The 23801-nt window shown below is 46.5% G+C and overlaps 1 protein-coding gene and 1 long non-coding RNA gene across 2 annotated transcripts; one reads left to right on the top strand and one right to left on the bottom strand.

Moving 5' to 3' along the window:
- Positions 1-6802: 6802 nt before the first annotated feature.
- LOC124680862 (lipase-like) lies at positions 6803-10313 on the bottom strand. Its single transcript, XM_047215898.1, has 10 exons — positions 9982-10313; positions 9667-9746; positions 9417-9482; positions 9242-9289; positions 9066-9133; positions 8885-8957; positions 8624-8785; positions 8296-8490; positions 7439-7515; positions 6803-7330 (listed from the first exon to the last, which is right to left on the bottom strand). The coding sequence occupies exons 1-10, from the start codon at positions 10061-10063 to the stop codon at positions 7114-7116; spliced, it is 1068 nt and encodes a 355-aa protein (XP_047071854.1). The 5' UTR covers positions 10064-10313; the 3' UTR covers positions 6803-7113.
- Positions 10314-10576: 263 nt separating this feature from the next.
- Positions 10577-12956, top strand: LOC124680865. The gene is made up of 4 exons (XR_006995608.1): positions 10577-11142; positions 11603-11758; positions 11916-12173; positions 12380-12956. It is a non-coding gene; the product is annotated as an uncharacterized LOC124680865 (long non-coding RNA).
- Positions 12957-23801: the final 10845 nt, after the last annotated feature.

Raw genomic sequence — 23801 nt, 5'->3', positions numbered from 1 at the left:
AATGCCAGGGCAGTCAGCTGTGTATGGACAGTATGAGACAAACAACTAGAAAGGTCAACTTATGCTACAGGAGCCTGAGGTTAAGAGACACCGCTGCACCTGCTAAACACCTGCACACGTGAAATAATTTCTCGTATCTCAAAAAAGCACCAACGACGGCGATACGTGTGACCAAGGAGCATGTGCTCCACTACACTTTTTCCCTCTTACTATTTTCTTCACTGTGTGCTCGTTTCTAAAACATTGGGCAGGTCTCAACAATGCTGGGGAGAAGAAGGCTATTTGTGCTGATGCTGATCAAATCATGAAGAAGATGTCAGAGGTGGCTGGTACAAGGTCGAAGGCTTCTGCTGCTGGAAGGTCTGGCAGGATCAACTGTGTGCTTCTGACTGCGGGATGAATGATGTTCGTTTTTATAGGTTGTGAGATTTTATGAACTGGGTTTTCCATGTAATATGAACTTGGTTAGGGGCAGTGGCGGAGCGTGACCAAAAGCAGAGGGGGGGCCAAAAAAATCTTTTGAAGTACTACCAAATCAACTATTCGTGTAAATTTTGCTGTAATTTCATTCTAACATCAAGAGATGATTTTTAATCTTCAAAATGCACTTGTTTTTTTTAGGAATTTACATACTTCATCAGTTCAAGCATAAATGTATCTTTAGCTTTTGTCCTAAGCTAAACTATATTACATTTGACTAATTTCTAAGAAAAATGATAATATTCTCGACACTTAGTTAGTATCACGAAATATATTCATAATATACTAATTTGGTGTCACATACTTTAATACATTTATGTAAAGTTGATCAAATTTTTTTATTTAGTTAAGTCAATATCAAATTGTATACTTATTAGCGGATAGAGGAAGTAGAAGTAAGAGAGGAAAAAATATTTTGCTTGGCTAAGACCCACCGGTAAAAGTTCTACTTAAAAAATAGACGGAGCAGACCCAAGAGCGATCTACCAATTGCCAGCAAGAAAAAAAATCAACCATGTGTCGATGGCCTAAACTGAGGTTAAACAATAAAATACCTACTGCTTTTTTAGATTGGGCACTATCCATCAGGCCCCATCCCCTCACAAAGTTAATGACAATCTAGAGACCATTCATCCATGAACCTGCGTCGATACCGAGAACTGAGGGCATCTCCAACCGGGCGACCCAAACGGACGCGCTGGGCCGTCCGTTTTGGGCCGTTTGCGTGGCCGCCCGGACACGCGGACAGCGCCCCGCGTCCGCGTGTCCGTTTGGGTCGCACGCGGCGCCCAACGCGGCGACCCAAAGAGACGCCACGTGGTTCGTCTTCGCTGCGCGGCGCTGCGCCATGGCGGGCCTCGACGGGACAGCCATGGCGGGAGGTGGAACGCGCGGGAAAGATCCCGCGCGCACCAAGGTTCCCGCGCGCGCGAAACGCCATTGGCGCGCGCTCGCGCCCAAGTTTCCCGCCGGACCGCCGGCTATAAAGACGGCGGCGGTCTCACCCGAACCGCATCACCGTTCTCTTCCCCTCCACCTTGTCCGGCGCCATGCCGCGCACCCTTCGGTCCACATGGGCCAAGCTCTCCTCGCCGCCGGGCCGGGTTCCCGCGGACGGACGAGGAGGAGCGCGCGGACTCGCGGTGGGTCGCCGACGACGAGGCGCTCCGCGTCGGCTGCCGAGGCGGCGGCAAAGAAGGCCGGTGACGCGGAGATGGGGAAGCGGCCGCGGAGGGCCGGCACGAGACCGCGGACGGCCGAGTACGCGGCCGTGGAGGAGGGGCGGACGCCGCGGAGGAGCCCGTCGCCGCGGAGGACCTCGCGATGGCGAACATCAACGCCGCCATCGAGGAGCGTCTCGCCGACCTCACGCGCGTGACGAAGGAGCACGAGGGCATCTGGCGGGCCGGCCGCCGCCGCTTAGGCGACCTCCTCGGCCAGAAGAACGAGCCGCTCGCTATGCGAGCAGCCCGTGACCTCATCCGGATGCCGTCGCCGCCGAGCGGCGCGCCCGGGAGGATGTCTGCGCTCGGTGGAGCGCGGCCGGCAAGAGCGCATGCGCCGGCGGCGGGACAACCACGAGGCCCGAGCCGCCGGCCGCGTCCGCTTGGAGGCGCGCACCGCCGTGGAACGCGCCGACCTGCGGGAGCTTGAGCTATGCGGGAAGCGGATGGTTCCGCCGCGAGAGGCGGAGCGCGAGCGCGCCCGGGCTGCGCGGGCGGAAAGGAGGAGGATGATGCCCTCCGTCCAAGCTGCCGAGGCCCGCGAAGCCGCCGCGCCGCCGCCGACGCCCGCCGCCGCCGCCGACGCGCCACCCGGCCCGTAGGAAGCCGGAGTGGAATCCTCACGCGCACGGGCCGCCCGCGTCGAGTGAAATCCACGGCCCGACGGCGAGCCGGCGAGGAGTCGCCGGCGAGCCGCCGGCCCCGTACATATTTAGGGTAGAAGTAGTAGCTAAAAAAATTGTAATGAGTTCTATTTAATGAAAAATATTATTTATGCCTATGACACGCGGGCCAGGGCGGACAGCGGGCGGACGCGAGCGACCAGCCTTTCGCGTCCGCGGCCACGCAAACCCGGCCAAGATTTGGGCCGGGTTTGCGTCGTTCCGGACGCCGCGGGCATCCGTTTTAGGGATGGGTCCGCGCGGCCGGGCCGGGTTTTTGTCCGGCTGGACCCATCCGGACGCGCGGGCGCGGGATGGGTCGCCCGGTTGGAGATGCCCTGACGGCTCTTTCTGCTGCTCCCCTGTGCGTGACTACCAGAAGCGCAAAAGCCTGCCAACTACTGCACACGAAATGATTACTGCATAGCATGCCTAATTACTACTGTATTTTGGAAGGGGGGGCTATCGCCCAGTTTCGCCTCCAAGGCGCTCCGCCCGTGGTTAGGGGGAATTCTACTATCAGGTTTTTGCCCCGTAGGGATGTTCGAGGGCGAACATCCGTAGCGGGTTTCCTGATAGTACCTTCTTTTTTCCAACTCTCTTTCCTGTCCCTTTCTTTCTTCCTTTCACTTGCTTTGTAACAGACTTGTTATTTCCATTATGTGAGTAATGGAATGGGGCTAGCTCAGTTGGAAAAAGAGAAAAAAAAATCCATTGATACTGGCCAATTAACCTCTGTATGTTGTACATGATTGTGCTGAACCGTCTAAAGCAGGCCAAGAACTGGCTAATTATTCCACATTTCCTCACCAAGCAACTCCATCATCGATGCATCTGCATGTCGCGGGCTCATTTCTCTCCTATCAAGCTGGTTGAGGTGCCAAGTGGTTCAGCTGGACTGTCGGCGATGTGAGTGAGAGCTTCAATGACGGTGCCGATGGACGGTCTCATGGCCGGGTGTTCGCGGATGCAGGTGGAAACAAGATCCATGGCCCTGTTCAATCCTGCCAATGCGTACCGGCCCTCCAACGCCGGGTCTACCATTCCGGGAAACTTGCTGCTGTCTTCCAACAATGGCTGGGCCTGATATCCAACAGCAAAAAACCACAGCGGTCATTGATAAACTCATTACAGGATGCACCAAATTAATCGGCCAGTTACCCATGCGGCGAGGCGTGGCTCCCCCTTGACGGCCGGGCTGCTATCGAACGCCCTCCTTCCCGTGATCATCACCAGCAGCACTACGCCGAAGTTGTACACGTCCGACTCCATGGACAGCCAACCAGTTATGGTGGTCTCAGGGGCAAGATATCCGAATGCCACCCTTTTGAGACATTGGGTATTTTCGAGGTCAACCTGAGGCCTGCCAAGCTCTAGCTCTGCCATTCCGGGTTCGGACAGCTTTGGGTGGTACCCATCTCCAAGCAAGATGTTTGAACATTGCATGCCTCGGTACACCACGCGATGCTCGTGCAGATAACCCAGTCCTTTGGCTACACCGACGGCAATCTTCATCCTTGAATTCCAGTCCAGCCGTGCCGCTTTATCTCGAGAAGGATCTGAATCTGAGGAGCACAATGTACATACAAGATCCACTTATTAACTAGTTTCGAGTTAACTCAAGCAACCCAACGTATCATGGAGCAGAAATTGAACATTTATTTTGCATACCGTGGAGGTGATCTTGGAGAGAGCACAATGGCATGAACTCGTGGACCAAGATCCTGTGATGGTCATCGGCGCAGTAGCCAATGAAATCGACGACATTTCTGTGGCGCAACCTGCTCAGCATCCGTACATGGGAAAGGAACTCCTCCCTGCTGTTGCCTTGCTCCGTTGATCTGCTATTATCAACAACCACCTGAATCTTTATCGCAACAACCTGATATATCAGAAAATTCAAAATATTTAGTATTTACTAGCTAGTAGCTAGTCAGGTGCCCGTGCATTTAATTATCTTGGCAAATATTACGGGGGAATAAATAAATATCTATGCACTTTGCAAATTTGAGATAGGCCAACTTTAACATCTTGATCAACAGTTCAACACACACATAAGAGGTTATGACTATCTTGAAGTCTTCCGCTAAGTACTGAGAATTCATTTAGCTTGCAAGCAGACTTCATATATCTATATTGAACTAAAGCAATTTCCAAAACATCCTTTGCAACATTGGGAAGAGCAGAATAAGTGTTTGGAGCTCTTAAAACAATGACAAAGATATACTCCGTACATGAGAAGTCATAAAATCGCGGTAGATTGTCAAGCATCGTGCTGCTTCTGTTGCAAGAGCACGAAGGACGGGGAAACAGACGCCAGAGCCGAGAGGAAGGCAACGTCAAACATCATGGCCACTGATGAGTTTGAACTCGACAGCGTCTGACGGGGAAACAGACGCCAGAGCCGAGAGGAAGGCAACGTCAAACATCATGGCCACTGATGAGTTTGAACTCGACAGCGTCTGCAGAGACGTATAGCTAGCCGTGGCCCAAGCAGGAACTCCTCAGCCGCAACCACACACCAAGTTTGCCCTGAGCGTGATAGAAACTTAAGAACCTAATAGAGGAATAGGGAACTAACCTTGCTATCAGTGCTTTGAAGTTTGAACCACTGCACTTCACTTGTTCAACATGTACATTCTCCATACAGAATCACAGTTCGTGATATAGCCAAGAAATGTGTTTGCATTAAATATCCCAATTTTACTTTTAGTATACTAGAAAAGGGAGCAAATTACTCTGCTAGGGACAGCAAATCGATCTTCTCCTATTCACTCATCTGGGATCTCTCGCTTAACTTTAGTCAACCGTATAGAAAATATAGCATGTTAGAAAATGGAAAAAAAAAAGTACACCCTCCTCTAAAAATATGTGTCTCATTTTTGTCTAAATACGGATGCGTCTAGATGTATTTTAGTTAGAGATACACCTATATTTAGATGGAGGGAGTAATATAATCAAGAGCATCTACACTTGCAATCCAAAGTGGCAGTATCTAACAGAGGTATCTACCAAGTGATCATGTTGAACCTAGGAGATCAAAATACAAATCTAGAAGTGATAATGAGATATCAAGATGATATTGACCAAATATTGTTCAGATAAGAATCTCTAACAGCCTCGTTCAGTTGTAGTTAGAATCAGGAAAACTCCCCTTGCTTACTTTTCCTAAGTTAAACATACGAATTCTACCAGCAGCCCATCTTAAGCCGACTGTAAGTTTGGCCTCAAACATTTCTTAAGTGTGTTTCCAAAACTGGTGACCTGCAAAAACCTAAGTTCTGCATGTATGATGTAATCTTAAACATACTGGGCTTCACTAAATCACATCCCTATATGATGCAGTAGTAGATATGCTAATTGTGGGGAAAATAAAATTGTATAACCAAAAGGACGAAGCATTGCCTTCTCACATACTATGGCAATGAATCATTCCCACAGATCATCTACCACTTGATATTTGCATCAATTGAACTCTCTGTTCACACGGGGACTGGGCGGAAGGGGAAGTGGAGCCCGGCGAGTCGGGGTGGAGGATCGGAGAGGCGGTGGGAGCGTCGGGCGAGGAGGCAACTAAATGGGGCACGCTGGGAGGAGGACAACGGCGGCGGCGGGATCCGATTTTCTGGGAGAAGGAGGACAACTGTGGACGATCACGTACAAGTGTACAACTGGGAAGGGGGGTTTCTACTACTAGTGTAGCGCGGTTCAGTCGACGCAAGAGGGTACCAGAAAAGAGATCAAGATATGAAGTGACAAACAAAGAGTTAGATAGACTCCATAGATCATCACCGTACCTGGTTCACACTTTTAAGATACGCCTTGTAGAGACCCTTCTCCTTGCCTATGAGGTAGTCCTTTCTGAACTTCCTCGTCGCTGCCGATAACTCCTTGAAGCTGAATGCAGCGACGCCGTGTATAGCTGATTCCGTTGCCGGTGCCGGCGGTGTCTTCTTATTCCTCCCACCCAAGCAGAGGCAGGGTAAGGAGGAGTTCTCCATGTTTGGTTACACACCTCCACTGCTCTGCTACTACACGCCTTCTGAATCTGCTCCAGCTCTGTCAGCCTACCTGCTGACGGTGCCACCTGCTTGGCGCTTGCCAGATGCGGAATCAAAGGGGCTGTGGTGGTACCATGGGCTAGAATTCCTATTGCATGTTTTTAGAAATCGCACACTGCTGAGACAGTGAGATGGTCTTCCCGGAAAGGGGATAAATCCAAAGGATACTGTGTAACCACAAATACAATTTCAGCAAAGGATACAGTGTAACCACAAATACAATTTCAGCAAAGCCTAGCTGTTCCCGGTGTGAAGTACTAGTGGGATCTGGTCCTCACTAGCATCCGATGGCTCCACCGGATACTTAGAAGAAGAACCAATCTGCAAAGTTGTATTCATCTCGTAGCTAAGGTGCTATATAAGCTATAACATACAAGCAATCTGACAACTATAAATTTTATATTACTCCGCACAGATTCTTGAATTTTCAGTTTTACGTAGAATTCAACATCCACGAACTATACATTTTATATTACAGATTCTAGCGTTTTTAATTTCTGTAGAATTCAGCATCCACGACATATCCTACGTTTCCTATGAACCAAAGAGGTCACACTTGAAGGCTCTGCACATCTCTCTGCATCAGGCCCCAAATTAAAGAACCACATATCTATCGACTAACGTAGCAAGAAAAGAATGAAGCTATGCTGGCAACTCTGTACAGCAGCTTGTGTGTGTGAATAGTAACTAGCTGGAAGTGCTTAGATCAATCTGGACACTATGATCCACAAAGATGACATCGACAGGGTTCTTCGACATGATAATATTGCTCGTGAGATACGATCGGAGTTGCTCAACACTATGGGCCATGACGATCCTGCAGGTGCTCCAGTCGTCTGCTCCCATATCGACACCCATGTAGGTCAGATGGTCTGAAGCGCTCAGGAACAACGCAAACACGCTCCTGCAAATGCAGACACAACGAAGCAGCCAAGTAGGTATTAGGAAATGGAACAGGAGATACGACAATTTAACCAAATTGAAGCTACCCGATAGCTGAACGGGCTCCCACCTGCAGCAATCCGGATCTTCTCCACTCTCATCACAGACTTGGAAGGTTGTGTTGCCATCAACAGTATGTTCCCACACCTGAAGTTTTTGAATGAACATTGGATGTTGATTCAAGATGTAGGCATATTTATAGTACGAAATATTCCCAAACTCAATTTAGAACAAGATGTTTAAGAAATGAATACATATTCTTTTTAGTAAAACAGACAGAATAGGATGGGAAACTACTGCATTTCATAATAGTAATGCATGGTGACTGATGTTCACATGTATTGTTTATATCACTTTGGGAGGACCACATGTTAGGCTGAACTCTGTTAACTGCGTGCATGTAAAATTATCTAGATTGCATTTGGTTTAATATAAAGCAACTGTTAAGCTTCATGCACTAGCCACTTGAACCAAAAGTCCGAACTGATGGAAAGGGTTAGGCAATCTACTTTATACACTTCACAACACCCCCACTCGCGTGTGACGGGAGAAGAGAAAGTCAACACGTGAAAGAAGAAGAGCACACCGAAACAGGGCATCAGCGGTGGCTAAAGAGGGGGACAACAGCAATTTTTAGGCTTAATTGCGAAAACCATGAACAACAGCAATTTTTAGGCTTAATTGCAAAAACCATGTGAAAGCCAGGATTTGAACTCGAGACCTAGGGCTCTGATACCATGTTAAGCTTCATGCACTAGCCACTTAAACCAAACGTCCGAACTGATGGAAAGGGTTAGGCAATCTACTTTATACACTTCACAACAGCAACAACCATAACAATGGGACAGTTTTGAGAAAGATTTTTTGATTATGCGGGGAGTTTTGACAAAGATTAGCAGTAGTTTCTAGGTTTATGCAGGAGCATACCTCTCTAGGGAAATGGTGGTACGTTAGGTCTCGAAGGAAGGAGAAATAAGGTGGCAAATGAGGGACAATATCATGTTCATGCGTCACACGGATCGTGTTGGGTACAATTTTTGCGAAGTAGGAGGCAAAAACAGCATTGCCAATACGCGGTTGCCCAAAAGTCATGAGATGAACATCGTCACTTCCAAGGCTAATCTGCAATGAGGGGGGAATTTCAGAGAACATGAATAAGCAAACACAAAAGTATTTAATGTTGAAAGGTAGTACTATTTCCTTGTCCATTAAAAGGCGGGCTTTATGCCATGAACATAATCACGGGGGCACTTACAGCAAGATCAAGTGCACAAAAAGAAGCCATAGCTCCTCCCATTGAATGCCCTGTAACTATTATGCTCATATCTCCGTATAATTTCCTTGCCTTGCGAACAGCATTTGTGATGACTGGACGTAAAAGCGTATTATTGTAAGCAGAGTAAAATCCAGTGTGAACCTTTAACCAGAACATAAATCTCATCAGAAAATAAAATACAAGAGCATATCCCACTCTTATAAAATATGAGTGTAAATATATCAAGTTTATGCCAAAGACCTTTGCATCGGGCATGTTTGGATAGTTTAGATAAACCTGCTTCCATACCAGGTCCTCAATCCAGTTCTGCACACTGAATGAGATAATTTAGGAGTCAACAGATAGGGATATAAATAAAGTTCATAGCTTCACAAAAACCAGCATGCAAGAGCAGTAAGTCTATGCCAAAATATCCCCAAACCTGTTCTCCTGAGTTCCCCTGATTGCAACGATAATAGCATTGAGGTTACGATCAACACCGATGAAGGCCTGTCACATTATTTAATCGCATGAACATTTTAGTCCTTATAATAAAACTTGTAGGAAAAGCGCTAGGAACTGCTATCTGCAAAGTTAGTAACCTGGTGGCATACAGACCTGCAAGCAGTTCTCGACATCCACAATTATACATCTAACCTCAAAGCCCTGTTTCCAAAATAGGTACCCACAACACAGTCAGTGAGAAATTCGTGTTAACTGCACTTCAAAATAAAACAACAAATAGAAGAAACACGATCAGTACACTACACACTGTATTTCTTAGATATCTTACTTGAGTCAAGTCGTTGCATCTTGAGCATGTCCATGTGTACATAGCTGTTAGGTCCGTCATATACACCTTCGAATGAGAAAATTTCAGGGAACCTTAATTTTGGCTTAACAATATCTAAGAGCTTTCGAAGTGAAAGGGATTCTACCATTGAACTAAGCATTTGCAATGTGCGAACAATAATACAGCTAGACACTAGACAGGGACCTAGAACTCATGGCACACTGAGAAAAATGTGGAGAAAGTAACTTACAGCTGAGGCATATTCCACGATAGCCTTGGCCAGAGTATAGTTAAAAACAAAAGACTGCTCGCTGTTCTTGATATTGGGTTCTGTGATAATTAGAGCATTTGGTTGGTAAGGTTGCTGAGATATGAAATCAATGAGAAATACTAATCACCAACAAAAAACAGTTTTGGGATTTCAGTAAGAAGGGCAGACATTTCATCTTTACTGGACACCAGTATATCATCAAAGAGGTCTATATGACAGATGGTGCCACCTGAAACCAAATTCAGGTATCCATCTAGTACAAATGCGAGGTGATGTAGCAAAACCGAAAAATACCTATCCGTCCTCCATGTGAAGCCGTAGACAGCAGCAAGAACACCACCATAGCCGCGGCCACCGCTGGGAAATACCTCCCCATTTGGCTGCCTATGGCCTGATGGAAGCTAATCCTCTGCCGGATACGAAGAAATCGGGCGCAGGGAACCGATTCAAGGACGAAACTGAATGTTCGTCCGATTCAGAGAGGAGCTTGCCTGCACGGCGAGCAAGCTCGATCAAAGAAGAAAGAGGTGAGATGAGGCGGGGCGCCTCGGCTCTGCTCGGGGTCGCTGTCGTACGGTGTTGATGCGTGCGTGGACTGGATCGCCATAGAAAGTCAAGCAAGACGAGAGGAGTTCTAGGCTTCTAGCACACTCTGGGCTGCTGCGATGCAGTAATGCTGGTTGTTGCCGAGCACTGCTGGCGCGATACGACGCGTGCCAACACAACACACAACACAGTTTTGTCACAGGTCTTTTTTCTTCTTCTTCTAGCCTTCTGGGCTAGTTTTTACGATTTTCTCTTCTCTCTATTTTCAACTGGTACTACTCCCTCCGTCCCGCGGATAGTGTCGGACGTGCCGTTTTGCAGAAAGCCCCTCGAGGAACTCCCGACAAACAGCGCAGTTCCTGTCTTCTTCCTCGCTCTGCTCGCCCCGTTCGCACGCTGCATCCCCGCTCGCACGCCCGCAGATCTCCGGCGCTGCTCCTCTTCCGCCGTCTAGCGCCGCCATATGGCTCGCCTTCGCTGGTCCCCTCGGCCGTCTAGCTCCCCCGCGCCGCTCCCTTCCGCCGTCTAGTTACCCCGCGCTACGAAGCTTGGATTTTTCTGCCCAAGGTTCGATTTTGCTGTCCAATACACCGCCACACTCTTGCTTTCCCACGCCACCTTGATGGATCTGGGAGCAGCGCTGCTCGATGTGCTCCCTGACGGCGAGGAGAAGCCCCAGGTCGCAATCCTCGTTCTTCACCGTCGCCACCGATGCACGGGAGCGACCTCAACTTCACTAGCAGCAGCGGCCATCGGCCCCCTTCCCCGCTTGAGGTACTGCTCCTTCTTCAGGGGAGTGGAGGAGAGTGCCGGCGAGGAGGCCTGCTAAGTTGCGACACCCGCATCCGCACCTCGATCCCGACCATGAAGTTCCTCCTCAAGAAGGGCGCAATCCTGGCCAGCCATCTGGTGAGCGCCTCAATCTCCTACCCACGCTTGTTGATCCGGGACGTGTTGCTTACTATAGTCGATAAGAAGCTACTAGTATTGGATTTGTTCATGGGGATTGGATGGGTTGGATGCGGTTGAGTGGGTCTGTCTGATCACGTGGTGTGGAAATTTAGAGTTTCTTCAGAATTTCGATCAGTGGTTATGGAACTGCTTATACCTTTGCTTAAGGTTGTAGTGATTATTACACCTGTGTATACAGTTTTATTTTGTTATTTGCAAGGATTTTCAGCATGATGCAAAGGGGGAAAATTCCTAGCTCTTTTATGCTTGTAATTAGAATTAAGTTACTATTGGATATAGGTTACAGTGGCCAGTCTATCTGAACCAGCTGATGTACGTGGTCTTCCTCATTAGATTGGTTACTTGTTCTACTGATGAACGTAGCCTGCTTTCTTACATGCATAGTTTCTTTTGGCAGTATTTTAGTGGATGGATGCCACCCATACTCAGAGGATCTCTGGAAACCTTAAAGAGAGAGGAATATTTGGTACTGAACCAACTGAAACTATGCTGACATTCCGGTCTGGTGAAGTGATCATGTGGTGAACTCACGGTTTTCTTATGTTCTCATGTGGTGAGCTCACGGTTTTCCCCTTCTGAAAATAATACTGCTTTGTTCACTCTCTTGGCCAAGAGTCACTGGCTACTTCAATGCACTTGCTGTTCCACATTCTTCACCATTTCTTTGTCAGAAGTACTGATTAGTTTTCTTCCTTTTTATTACCCTCCAGGACAGTTAAGTAAAACAAAACATATCTTGCTGCGTGTGAGCTGCAAACTCTACAACGATGGATCAGTATGAGGTTTTGTAGCAGATTGGGAAAGGAGCATTTGGCTCCGCTCTGTTGGTGAGGCACAAGGTGGAGAAGAAGTGAAGCTCACTAGCACATTCTGATGGTATGGAGCTCTGTTTCTCCTGCAGGTATGTGCTGAAGAAGATGCGGCTTACGCGACAAACCGACCGCACTCGCCGGTCTGCACACCAGGAGGTAAATCCTCTTCTGCTTCATCTTGACAAGCTACACTTTTTCATCTTTTGGCACCTAGCTAGTAATTTCATTCTGGGTAGTGGGTACACGACTAGATGTGGCCAAGAATTCCTTCTCTGAATGAAGCTCCAGCCTGAGCAAGGGCATGGTAGCATCTTATGAAATTTGAATTGAAACCGAAGTTCGAACTGCAATATCTTCTTCAGGTAACAGTTCAGCGACGAGGACGGCGAGCTTGTTCATGGGAGGACGACGTTCTTGTCCAGGGAGCATAGGAGCAGCAGTGCAGCGGAGGAGCAGCGGCGCAACGCAGGACCAGCAACGCAGCGCCGCAGGGAGATCGTGGCCACAACAAGCGCCACAGGGAGATCGTGAGCAGCAGCAGAACCTCTCGGCGAGACAGAGCTCTGCCTGGAGCGGATGAGGATGAAGAGGAGGCGGAGCTCCTCCTATGCGCCCCACCGGCGGAGCTCCTGGTGGAGCGGAGGAGAGGAGGAGGAAGCGGAGGCGGAGCTCCTCCTGTGCGCCCCACCGGCGGAGCTCCTGGTCGAGTGGAGGAGAGGAGGAGGAAGTGGAGCTCCTAGTCGAGCGGAGGGAGCTGCGGACGGCGAGAGGTGACGACGGAGGGCGGAGGACGGCCGGGGACGGCCAGGGATGGCCTCGTCGTCTTCGGAACAGACGCGATTTTGATTTGAAGGTGGAAGGACTTGATTGGAGAAGAATTGTTATTTTAAGGGGGCGTTTTGTAAAATTACATTTATACAGCGGGTCCGACACTTTCCATAGGACGGAGGGAGTAGATTTTTCTATTTTCAGGTTTTCTATAAAAAAATCCGGGACGGTGTGAAAAGACAGAGCAGGCCCGGTAAAAGAAACAGCACATGTGGAGGCGGTAGGTGAGACAGTATGTAAGGATCACAATAGGCAAAAAAGGATACTAGAGCATCTCCAGCCGCGTCGCCCAAATCGCGCCGGATTGAGCGTTTGGGGACGTGTTTTGTTCGTGCCGCTTTTGGGGGACGTCGCTCCCCAGCCGCGTCCCCCAAACGCTGCCCCCAAATATTTAAATTACTTTTTTTAACACATAAATCATTTATCAAATGTAGCATATATGAATAAAAATGTTTGCGAGGATTGTTTTCAAATTAAATTACAACAAACAATAAAACAAGTAATCAAATATAATAAATAGGGCTAGATGCTACATCAAGGTACCACAGTATTTCCTTTGATCCTCCACAAATGCTCAACGAGATCGAGCTTGAAGTTGCTCATGCACATTGCTGTCACGGATCTCTGCGTGCATGGCGAGAAAATCAGCAAAATCTGCAGGCAACTCATGATCAACCTCCGCAAGAGGGCCTTGACACTCATAGGGACCAACACGTGATCATGTTGTGCATGATCACACAAGCCTGCATCACCTCCCACATTTGGTCGTGAGACCGACTTAGAACGAGGTGCCGGACAATGGCAAGTTCGCTTGAAGCACACCAAATGCCCGCTCCACATCCTTCCTGCAAGCCTCCCTGTCGTGTAGCAAAGTGGTAATTCTTCGGACTCGATGGATTCGAGATTGTTTTGACAAAAGTGACCCATTTTGGATATATACCATCGGCTAGATAATAGCCTTTGGTATATTGGTGGCCATTGATCTCATAGTTGCATGGTGGAGCATGCCCTTCCACTAGTCTCGTCGAACACCGGAGACCGCTGCAACATGTTGATGTTATTGTGTGATCCCGCCATGCCAAAGAAAGAATGCCAAATCCACGGGTCATAATCGGCCACGACTTCAAGCACCACACTCGCAATATCCATGACGGCCTTTGTATATACCTTGCCAAGAAAACGGGCGAGTTCTTCCATGCCCGGTGCATGCAATCGATGCTTCCAAGCATTCCGGAAATCCTCGCGGCAGCATTTTATGCCATGATCCTTGCGGTCTCTTCCGCAGTTGGCCCTCTCAAGTAGTATTTGCCAAACTTTCCCACCACGGCTCGGCAAAACTTGTACATGCACTCAATGGCGGTAGACTCACTCATGCGAAGGTAGTCGTCCTGTGTATCGGCGGAGTGCTCCGTATGCAAGCATCCTCATGGCGGCGGTGCACTTCGAATCGACGAGAACCCGAGGACGCCTACAGCGTCGAGCTTGAGCTTGAAGTAGGGGTCGAACTCTCGAACGCCGTGGAGGATATTCATGAACAGCCCCTTGCTCATCCTGTACCGGCGCCGAAAATTGTCGGCATGTGTTGCCTCGTCGGCGAAGTAGTCGTTGTGCAGCATGGCATGCCCATCCATCCTCTGCCGGGGCTTGGACTTCCTTCTTCCCGGCCTTGATCCTCCGCGGCGCGGCCTCTTCCTCTTCTCCGCCTCAGCGTCAAGCATGTCCTGGAGGGACGTGATGATCAGCAAATGCTCCCGCAGGTCGTCGTCGAAGGCTTGCTCGTCCTCCAGCGAGCAGGGCAACCATCTCATCGTCGCTGTCCATGGCTAAAGCAAAATCAATGGTTAAAATTGCGCCGAGGCGGACGACACAACAAACAGCGGCCAATCGCGCCTACACGGCAAGTCGTCGAGCACCTTACGTGCGCGGAGGTGGGGCGGATTTGACGGCGCGTTACGGGACGCGCGCGGCGACGCGGCGGCGGCGCCACGACCGGCGGGAGCCCCAGCCGCGACAACGGTGCCGACTCTCAGCACAGATCAGACGCCCAAACGGCCGGGAAATCCAGCGGCGGTGGTGGGGTGGGAAGGAAGGAGCAACGAGAAAAGAGGTGCGGGAAGGAAGGACCGACGAGAAAAGAGGCGCGAACCAACGGTTTATGCAAATAGTCGCCGACATGTGGGAGCCCGCCTCGCTTTTCGTTGTGTCCGGCGTCCCCGGTGCGTCCCCTGTGGGACGGGGACGGGCTCGGGGCGCCGGACACCGTATCGGGCGCGCCGGACAAAAATGGGCTTTGGGGGACGCGGCTGGAACGCATTTTCTGTCCGGCGCGCCCCAAATCCCTTTGGGGGACGCTTTGGAGGACGCGACTGGAGATGCTCTTAACAGGTTAGATCAATACCATACCTATACATGTATAGTTAATGAGTAGAAAGTTCAACTCATGGGTATGAAATTCTACCCGCAACCATATCCGACAGATACTCATACCCATTAGGTACGCAGCGGGTAGATGAAATAGTATAGAATTTATTTATAATTTTACATTCAACGATAGCATATTTGACAAAATATTAATTATCTCAACTTAATAATAGGAACTTGAGTATATAAAAATTAACAAAATTTAGAATTCACAAGCACATACTTATAAGTAAACATGATTGCACGAGTCACATGACATATTAATAATTGGTGAGAACTTAATTTTTTTTGTTTTTTGAACAGGGGTTGGGTCCAGACGGACCCAGAAACTTCATTTATAGCGGTGGGTACAACTTACACAGAGAATCCTACAAGTGAAAGAAGTTACAGCATGGCCCTCCCAAATTCTAAAAAGGACCCTAGAGGAAAACCGAAAAAGCGATCGGGTCCTTCTCCACCGACACGTCGTCTGAACCTTGATGCCGCGGCCGCCGAGAACGTCACCGAGGACGAAACCACTTGGGGCGAGGTCGGCGTACGTTGCCGCGCTGAGGTCGAAGTAGATCCTCCGTTGTGGCTCTCTGGCCTGGAGGAAGAAGATCCATTGAAGCATCAAGCTCCAAGGCGTGAAGAGGCCCCCTTGGCCAGACGTAGCAGCGGCGCAACCTCGCCATTGCTGATGCTCTTCTCCTGAAGAAGCTTCGAGGAACACCCCTGGAACTCCAGATCTGGGCGTCTCCCGTCGCCGCCCACCACCATGGCGGCCGGATCTAGGAAGAACGGCTCGAAGGAGAGCTCTGGCTAGCTTATTGGGGGGAGGTGCATAAGAAATCGCCCCGTCCACCTTCGGCTCCAACCAGCAGAGCAACGCGGGTAGGGAGACCTCCACCACCGGCGAGCAGGAGCAGCTCGAAAGCTCTGGCCACCAGAACCTCCGGATACACGGCAGGACGCCAAACCGGCATAACGCCATACAACCTACCCTACTAGAACCTAGACTACTCTGTACATGGGGCCGGTCTCCTCTCTCCCGCCTCCTCCGGCCGGCTAGGCCACCGGAGGGGAGAGGGAGAGGAGTCGGGGGAAGCCTGGCGACTCTTAAGAGACGAGACTGGAGAGAGAAGAGGAGGGGGAGAAATGAGCGGTCAACTTTGGCTTTGGTGAGAACTTAATATAGATTAACCAACTCAATAACTTGCCTATTTAGTTGCATATCCACGTATAAGTATAAATGGGTAGGGTGTGAGCACACCCATAGGTACAAGGTTATACCCGTGCTCTACCCTTGTAATAACGGGAAAGGTATGGGTACTACTCGTGCCCAACGGAACCCACATGTATCCATACCCGTGGGTAAAATTGACATCCTTAACCACAAGCTAATTACAAGATAACACCAGTTTAAGCCTGGGCCTTTAAAAGACCACCCGTTTTTATATAATAAAAAAATTAAAAACCCACTAGTCTCTCCACAAACTATTGCAACGGACATTGATCGATAGTTGTTCGACGCTTTTTCTGACAAGGAGTGTCGTTGCGTATTTAACGGTACGCTGGTGAGGGGTGCCTCACGGAGGGGAGGGAGAGAGGGGGCGTGGGGCGAGGAGTCCCCGAGCGGAGATACACGACTTACCCAGCTTCGAAAACCTCACGATAGTGGCAAGGCCCTAGTGCTGCTCGTATGAAATTATCACGCAACAAGTGCGAGATTACAATGAGTTGTGTCATGCCTCTAGGGCTCCCAGGATCCGGCTTATAAAGGTGTTTGGATATGTGGTTACAATGGTAGAGATCCAAAAGATACGACTAGGTCTAGGCTACGCTAAGTTATCTTGTCGTGTACCTCAATGATCTGAACAACCTTTACTATGGGTTGGATCCGACTACTCCTTTCTAGGCTGGACTCCTTCACCTTAGTTTTCTAGAAACTTGGCCGCTGGGTTGGGTTATATGGCTCACCACAATCAGTGAACAACCCGGGCTTGCCGGAATTATGACCCGTCGTTGTATACCTAGTTGGCATATCCACTACATAGAGAGCCCACCAAATTAGATGACGTGGCAACGATCGATGTCACACAGGCACTGGCATTAACAGTAGTTGTGAGGTCTGCTTGTCAGTGCATGCGGACATGTCTAGTCCCACTCCCACACAGTCACCCATTGACCTCTGTCTCATTCGTCTCACTCCATTGTCCTCGTCGAGTCGCCATTTCCCGTTGCTCTCGGTGTCACGTTATCGCATATCCCGCGTCGTAGTATGTGTCGCCGCTGTCATGGCGATGCCCAGCTGGAGAGATCGCTCGTACACGAGACCAACAATGCTCCTGCTAAGCTCAGTATCCCCAATCTTGTTCTAGGGTTAGGGTTTCTATCTAATTTGCGAATTTACGATTCTTGTCGATTAAGCCTCGTTCATTTGTAATTTTTGTCCAATTAGGAGCTCTCTGACATCAACTCTTTGTGTGTCCTTCCTCGTTGATTTCTTGTGCCCATGGTCTTCGCTCTGATGAAAAAATTTTGTGATATTTTTTTGTGATTTATCTGAGTCCACGAAGGTCCTGAAACATAGAAATACGAAGAAAAAAAAAATCTACCTCCCACTAATTAAATACCAAAACAAGGAATTTGTAAAAATATATCCATAAATCATCTAAATAAGTGGAAATAATGCAATTTCAATGCAAATTAAAAACTATCCCTATATGATGCAAACACATTTTGAGATGATAGAGGTAACGCCACCATCTGAGATGAAGGTCGTCGTCATACTGTAATGATAAATCCTCATTCTAGTAGCTACAGAATAAACTTATGAACGACAAGGCCATTCGTATTAGCTAGGGACTGGATTTACTTAAACACCCATAGTAGGTATGGTTGAATTGCTAGCTTGGTTGTGTGTGATGGTGGTGTACTATGATAAGCTCACTAGTAAAGAGAAGAGGTAGCCGCAATGTTTGCCTAAATGCTACCAAACAAACCAACATTGCAACACCAAGGTTATGTAAGCTAGCATGTAGCCAACCAATCACCGGGAGGCTTTTGACCTTAGTGATGCAACCCATGCCACAAAATAAAATGGAGATTTCGGCCATGGCCTTGTCTAGGAAGGGCTATGATCCACTACGTTTGTACCCAGGGAGCCCTAAAATAGATCCAGGCTACCAAATGTGCCAAATGTTTCTCCAGATATGATTTGAACTTCAAACTAGCCTGATTCAAAAGCTTGTGGAGACAACCAAACATAGATGTAAGTTAAAGATGTTATGTCTGGTAGGTTCGAGTAAGACTAATGCATGCAACCAAACACTTAAGTCGTGTTTGTTGGGTTAGGCCGATTTTGGTGCTCTATGGGGCGGACTCCAAGGGAGTTAGTCCGTCCAAAGCGAGCTTCGAGCCAAAATATTGATTTTTTTTATTAGCTCGTGAAGGATTTTCACTACAAGAAAAAAAATTCATAGAGACATTTACTAAAGACACTTCCTACTTTTCCTCTTTAAAAATCACATTGAGACACTTTGCATGTTGTAGTGGCACTTTTTGGGACACTTCAGAAATAGTCTCAAATGTAGGGACTTTAGTTGAGACATTTCTATAAGGATTACAATTGTTATTCTAGAGACAACTTATGAGACACTCCAAACTGTCACGGATAAGTTATCAAGAGGCAATCCGTGAGACACTTCATTGTATGTATTTACTTTTTATCTACAGGCAATGCCTGAGGAATTTTGCTTGTTCCTGATGTTGTGCGGAGCACGCAGTTGGAAAACCCAAGATGAAGGTATGATGAGCACAACAGGAAGTTTTTTCTCAGTAAGAAACCAAGGTTTAATCGACCAGTAGGAGAAAGAAATCCCTTCTGAAGGTGTTGCTGGCTTACTTTGGAAGGGCGCACTACCGGTATCAGCAACAACGTGGAACCTGCACACAACACAACCAAAATACTTTGCTACAACTTAGAGTGAGGTTGTCAATCTCACTGGTTTTGCTGAAAACAAAGGATTAAACGTATAGTTTGAAAGGAGATGTTTGTTTGTAGTGAAATAAAGAGAACAGTGCTCGCAGTAGATGGATCTATCAGTGTAAAAGAAAGGACCGGGATCCACAGTTTACTAGAGGTGTCTCTCCATAAAGATATATAACATGCTAAGTAAATAAATTACAGCTGGGCAATTGACAGAATAAAGATCATACATGACAAGATGATTACTATGATATTTATTTGGGTATTACACAAGATTCATAGATCGTAATCCAACTTTATCTATGACTAATAATCCACCTTCAGGTTAGCATCCGCACCCCTTTCAGTATTAAGTTGCAAGCAACAGATTATTGCATTAAGTAATGTGTGTAAAGTAAACAATAGAATTATCCTTGGATAAAGCATTGTTATTTTCTCCCTAGTAGCAACATCACATCTACAATCTTAGAAGTTATTGTCACTCTCCCAGATTACTAGAGGCATGAACCCACTATCGAGCATAAATACTCCCTCTTGGAGTCAGAAGCACATACTTGGCCAGAGCATCTACTAGCAACGGAGAGCATTGCAAGATCACAAATAACATATGAACAAGTCTATAATCAACTTAACCATAGTATTCAATATTCATCGGATTCCAGCAAACACAACATGTAGCATTACATAAAGATGATCTTGATCATGATAGGCAGCTCACAAGATCTAAACATGAAGCATAATGAGGAGAAGACAACCATCTAGCTACTGCTATGGACCCGTAGTCCAGAGATGAACTACTCACGCAACACTTCGGAGGCGGACATGGTGATGAAGAGGCCTCCGGTGATGTTCTCCCTCTCCGGCAAGGTGCCGGGAAGAGCTTCAGAACCCTCCCGAGCTAGGGTCGATGATGGCGGGGACTACGTAATTTTTCGTGGATGGAGGCTCGGGTGTTTAGGTTTTCCCGAACAGGTGAATATATAGGTGGAAGGGAGATGTCGGTGGGCGCCTGAGGGGCCCACACCATACCTAGGCGCGACCAGGGGTGGTGTGGCCACCTCCCGGATCTTCTCCGTCTCCCATGTGGACTCCGTCTTCGTGACAGTAAAATTGGAATTTCGGCTTTCGTTTCTTCCAATTCCGAGAATATTTCATGTACAACTTTTCTGAAATATAAAAATAGCAGAAAACTGGAACTGGCACTGTGTCATCTTGTTAATAGGTTAGTTCCAAAAAATGCATAAAATGACACGAAGTGTAAACAAAATATATGGAAATTGGTGTAAAACAAGCATCATCATCAGAAATTATAGATACGTTTGCAACATATCAACATCCAAAAGATTAACTCCTGCTCGTCCTCGAGCAGGTAAGTGATAAAAAAATAATTTTTGAGGTGACATGCAGCCAACACAATCTTGATCAAGTTATTGTAAAAGCATTGTGAGCTGCGATCAAAGTACTCTAAACATAGGCATGATAGATATAATTCTAACAATAGAACTTAGCAACTATGTTACAACCCGAGAAGCAACTCAAACAAAAGATCATGAATAATACTGCACTGAAAGCAATTGTTTGTTTTTTAGCATAGAGAAAACATAGGAAAGTGGTATTCAATTTGTCCTGCATGGAATAGCAAAACATAAATGTCAGGACACCTTTAAAGTTCAAAGGGTGACTAGATACAAATAATTTAAGAACAAACAATAACATAAGCATGAATCAATCAATAATAAATTTTGGAACTATGCACATTATACTCAAAATGACAACTATGCTCTCTTAATTAATTAGTGCATAAAGTTAGAAGATGAAGACTCAACATAAAATTAAAAGAAAGGCCCTGCGCGAGGGAAGAAAGATTTACTCATATGCTAGAGCTTTTTATTTTGAATAAAGCAGAGGTATTGAAAATGTATTTTGAGAGGTATGTATGTCTATGTCAATGAATGGCATCAAATGATCTATCATAATTTCATATTTAATGGCTTCAAGAGCGGCTCCCATAGAGAGAACAATAAAGTTCCTCTTTTCCTTTGTTTGAACAAGCTAAGTTCATGTTTTCTCAAGCACATAGTGTTAGGAGATTTATTGATTATTTGTTTATATTATATTTAGTGGGTTGGACACCCGCTTGTCTGCTCTTTTCGCAATATTAGGGACTAGAACATTATGCATGATAGTCAAGGTGTGAAACCAAAATAAACATGAAAGAGACAATAAAGCATTCAACACTTCCTCATGAGCTAAAACAGGAACACAAAACAGGTAATAATTTTTGAAGGTTTTAAAGGTAGCACACAAGCAATTTACTTTGGAGTGGCGGTGAAATGCCACATATATGTAGGTATGGTGGTTGGCAAACTTTGGTTTCTTAGTAGTTGGATGCACGAGTAAAGCTCATACTCAGTACAGGTGAAGGCTAGCAAAATACTAGGAGCGACCAACTAAGGGAGCAATAATAGCCATAATCATGCATAGCGACAAAAAATTATTAATCAAAGCATAAAGTGATATTACAAGTCAAAACCTAAATGATCATAGAGGCTTGAGGTGATTGGTTTGTAGTCATAACATGGTGTAAGCATGTGCCAAGTCAATCCAATTAAATCATCAAAGGAGAATACCACAATATTATGTTTTTGTATGATGGAAACAACACATGATTCTTTCAATGGCACATTAAGCACTCTCAGCTATTTGAGACAACTCATGCTACAATAGTAACTACTAAGCATATAATTAAAATAACATCTGACATGCTATAGTCTAAGCCACAGTCTAAACAAGCTTTCTTTTGCACCACTATAAGCATGAAATATTTTACTCGTCTCCAACATCAATAAATTTATTTGAAACAACTCTCATAGATAATAATAAATAAAGACCAGAGAGATAATCATACCTAACTAAAGAATACTAACAAGCTCTGCACAAAATACGAGTGGAAAATAAGAACTAAACGCAGTACTAGCAAAAGAGAACACTCGCAGAACAATAAGAGTGAAAACTAGAGTGTTCTATACAATAAGTATGTTGGGATCCAACCATATTCTACAGCAAACAAAATAAAAGAAAACAAAAATAAATATGCTCCAAAAACAACACATAGCATATGAAGCAATAAAAATATAGTGCCTTGAAAGATGACCTGATACTTTTGTTGATAAATAAGGGAATGTCTTGGACACCCCCAAGTTTTAACGCTTGTACCTCTTGGATATTTCTTGGCGCGACATGGGAATCCCCAATCTTGAGAGTTTGTACATCCTTCATCTCATCACATCATTATTCTCTCTCTACACTTGAAAACTTCCTTCATACAAAACTTCACACAATTTTCATTAGCATCATTAGTGCAATCAAAATAACAAATCCACTTCGGTTCAGTTCTAGCATAAGTCAAACATCCATTAAAATATTAGCTACTGTAGCAACTTCTTTTAAAATGTCTTTCTCTAGAAAAAACTCAAAAAGAAAAAGATTTAGAGGCAAATGCAAATAGTGGTAGAAATATGTCAAAACAGAACAGCAGGTAAAGATCGATTTTTTCAAAAAAATCCTATGTTGCTCAAATCGAAAAGTGCAAAACTAACGAAAGTTAGATAATAACCCGGGGCATTATACTCAAAAATTATCAGATCAATCCGAATTTATGGATGAGAATACTAATTTTTTTGGTGGAAGCATAGAAATTGTTTCAGGAAAGCAACTTCCCCAAATCTTACCTTCTTCCTATTAGAAGCTATTGATACGTCTCAAACGTATCTATAATTTTTGAAGCTCCAGGATTGTTTTACACCAATTCAGATATGTTTTGCTTATACTTCGTTACACATTTATACATTTTCCGGTACTAACCTATTAACAAGATGCCATAGTGCCAGTTTCCTGTTTTCTGATGTTTTTGTGTTTTAGAAAAGTTGTACATGAAGTTTCTCAGAATTGGACGAAACAAAAGCCGAAGTCAATATTTTTCTGCAACGAAGACATAGTCCAGAGGGGAGTCAAAGGGGGGCAGCAGGGCGGCCTAGCCCTAGCCCGCGCCTAGGGCTGGTGTGGACCATCCTGGCCTCCACCGACATCGCCCCTCCACCTATTTATTCACGAGCTCAGGAAAACCCTGAATACCCAAGCCTACATCCACGACAAGTTCCGCCGCGGCCGTCATTGCATAACCCATCTCGGGAGGGTTCTGAAGCTCTTCCTGGCACCCTGCCGGAGGGGGAAATCATCGCCTGAGGCATCTACATCGCCATTCCCGCCTTCGAAGTAATGCGTGAGTAGTTCATCCCTGGACTATGGGTCCATAGCAGTAGCTAGATGGTTGTCTTCTCCAATTTGTGCCTCATGTTTAGATCTTGTGAGCTGCCCTATATGATCAAGATAATCCTTATGTAATGCTACATGTTGTGTTTGCTGGGATCCGATGAATATTGTACACTATGTTGAGATCGATTATATATTCTTATCATATGTTATTTGTGATATTGCATGCTCCCGGTTGCTAGTAGATACTCTGACCAAGTAGATGTTTGTGACTCCAAGAGGGGTATTTATGC

This window comes from Lolium rigidum, unplaced genomic scaffold (genome assembly GCF_022539505.1).
Source record: "Lolium rigidum isolate FL_2022 unplaced genomic scaffold, APGP_CSIRO_Lrig_0.1 contig_30023_1, whole genome shotgun sequence".
In the NCBI taxonomy this organism is placed as follows: domain Eukaryota; kingdom Viridiplantae; phylum Streptophyta; class Magnoliopsida; order Poales; family Poaceae; genus Lolium; species Lolium rigidum.
This window is presented reverse-complemented; position numbering and strand designations above follow the sequence as displayed.

Coding starts and splice junctions, on each gene's coding strand:
- LOC124680862 (XM_047215898.1), bottom strand. CDS start 10,063: ATGGGGAGGTATTTCCCAGCGGTGGCCGCGGCTATGGTGGTGTTCTTG. Junction 8,786..8,884: donor CAAACATGCCCGATGCAAAG/GTCTTTGGCATA, acceptor TTCTGGTTAAAG/GTTCACACTGGATTTTACTC. Junction 7,331..7,438: donor GAAGATCCGGATTGCTGCAG/GTGGGAGCCCGT, acceptor CTGCATTTGCAG/GAGCGTGTTTGCGTTGTTCC.